This window comes from Neolamprologus brichardi, chromosome 5, assembly GCF_056152115.1.
Source record: "Neolamprologus brichardi isolate AB-2024 chromosome 5, ASM5615211v1, whole genome shotgun sequence".
NCBI lineage: Eukaryota > Metazoa > Chordata > Actinopteri > Cichliformes > Cichlidae > Neolamprologus > Neolamprologus brichardi.
The window spans coordinates 6,680,762-6,682,987 of NC_142108.1; the positions used below are offsets into that span (position 1 = coordinate 6,680,762).

The 2,226-nt window shown below is 37.5% G+C and overlaps 1 protein-coding gene across 1 annotated transcript; it reads right to left on the reverse strand.

Moving 5' to 3' along the window:
- LOC102788583 (opioid growth factor receptor-like) lies at nt 1-1,902 on the reverse strand. Its single transcript, XM_087841191.1, has 6 exons — nt 1,840-1,902; nt 1,704-1,758; nt 1,282-1,360; nt 1,142-1,208; nt 914-1,062; nt 1-818 (listed from the first exon to the last, which is right to left on the reverse strand). Exons 1-6 carry the CDS (start codon nt 1,900-1,902, stop codon nt 368-370), a joined length of 864 nt encoding a protein of 287 aa, XP_087697317.1. The 3' UTR covers nt 1-367.
- Between the last annotated feature and the right edge of the window lie 324 nt (nt 1,903-2,226).

A 2,226-nucleotide genomic window follows, 5' to 3' on the forward strand; every position in this document is an offset into this window, starting at 1 on the left:
TGTTTTAATTCTGGACACAAGAACGCAAAAACATTTAAAATACATTCATCACTGAGCAATTATAGTAATTAATTGATCCCACATAGTCACACAATAACATTAACCCTTGAATTTTGTGTAAAACATGCATCCATTTCAGAACGCTTCATTTTTTGTTCAGAAAAAGAATCAATTGCGAATAAAAATCCAAACTTTAAGTTGTAAATATTGAAGTAAACAAACATTTCTATAAAGAATCAAGCCCTTTGACTCAGTGTGTGAAGCACAATAACCTGCTAGTAATCTAAGATCTACAGTGTTGAACTAAATCACTCCACACTTCAGTGCAATTTATCAGTATTATTCATAAGCTTTTCATTGTCATCAATCAATCTTCATTATGGCTGAAAGTTTCTTCATCCTCATGAGACTCATCCTCTGCTTTGTTACATGACACATCTGCAGACAGGTTTTCCTCTTCTTGTGCTTCACTGTCAGAAGTCACAGTGTCCTTCTGTGACTCCACAGAGTCAGCGTCCTCTTCTTTTGCTGCCTTGGGCTTCTTTGACCACAATTCTTGGATTTTCTTTGGGCACCACACAAACTCATCTTTAAGCTCATAGTTCAAATATGCATACTTGATGAGACGTCTGCGCTTTTTCTTATCAAGTACAGCAAACATAAAGTAGCTGAGGACGCTGTCCCTGATGTTTGGAAGTTGTCCGTTGACCAGAGTCTCCTCCAGGAAGAAGCGGACCAGAGGGGCTTGGTAGTGTCGGTAACCCAGGTTTCCCAGACACTTCAGGATGCGAGTGATGCGCAGGCTGTTGTGTGTGTGACTGTCAGACAGTGATCAGTCCCAAAATTACATCATTTACAGCTTTTTGTCACTTTTACTGCACACAGATTTTTTTAAATTCAGAGGTAGTTTTACCTGTTAAGGTTGTCAAATCTTTCTTCCCAGTGCTCTGCTCTCCTGACTTCTCCAGTTTCTTCATCACACAACACGATACCATAAAAGTCCAACATGAGCTCGTACGACTTCAGCAGGTTTTCCTTTGCAATGCTGTGATCAAGAAAATCCTGAAGGAAACATCGAACCTCTATCAGTGTATAAGACATGTTTTAATTTTAAATAACTTGGTAACTTTCACAGGTTTACCCTAATTTCTTCCTTTGTCAGTGTACTGGCCTCATAGTTCACTCCTGGCTCTTGCAGTGGGAACAACCTTTGAGAGGAAATGTTGTTACAAACTGGAACTGAACTTTTTACATCATATTTGTGACTATAGAGTAACTTACCACTGAATATATGTGTGCACGTACTCAAGTCTTCCATAGTCTCCATACCAGTTTTCATGGAACTCAGTTATGCTGACACCTGGTAACAAATACAAGTCACAGCAAATAAATCTGTTTGTAAATGAAGCTGCACAGATTAAGATTTATCCAGTGATCACTGAGGTGGCTCAAACTGATATGTCAGTATCAAAAAATATCTTTTTTTTGACATCTCATGATTATAGCATTCTTGTGTAATATCAGTACCGTTTAAGGCCACTGAAGGTACTGATGACATGTAGATATTGAGAGGATTAGTTGAATAAAATAATGAATTTTATAAGCTCTCATTCTTGAACAAATAAATTACAGAAAAACATTTATTTCACTTCCACTTTATGGACATACTTGACTCTATACTTTGTTCTACTAAAAAGGCCTACCGTCTGGCACCGATCGTTTCTTTCCAAGGTAGAAATTCAGATTAGACTTGTCATCCTACACAAGAGAAAAGAATTTGATTCAAACCATTTATTTTGTTCTTCTATGAAATAAATCTAAAAACAAACGTGTACATACATTTGTGTTCTTCCTGTGCTGTGTCTTGATTTGATTCTGCAGGGACACATAAAAGAACAACATGTGTTTGGCTTGTGCTTAAACATGATATGTGTGTTTACAGTGTGTGAGACTTACAGGGTAGTCATGTCTGTAGTTCTGCATGTCTTTCGCAGCACGGTCAAATCTGCTGAACTTGTACTGGAACACAGAAGATAAATGAAGTTCAGGGGTAACACTGCACAGCTAAAGGAGACATTCAGTAACCCAAAGATCATCCTTGGAGATCCTCCATCTTTATTTACAATAAATTGATTTCTGTCTTTGTGCATATGTCATTCTGTGGCTCTTTGTATTCATTTGTTGATCTCGTATTGATTATTTCACAACACAAAATGTAGTCACCAC

Coding starts and splice junctions, on each gene's coding strand:
- LOC102788583 (XM_087841191.1), bottom strand. CDS start 1,902: ATGTTGTTCTTTTATGTGTCCCTGCAGAATCAAATCAAGACACAGCAC. Junction 1,209..1,281: donor GTGCACACATATATTCAGTG/GTAAGTTACTCT, acceptor TTCCTCTCAAAG/GTTGTTCCCACTGCAAGAGC. Junction 819..913: donor AGATTTGACAACCTTAACAG/GTAAAACTACCT, acceptor ACTGTCTGACAG/TCACACACACAACAGCCTGC.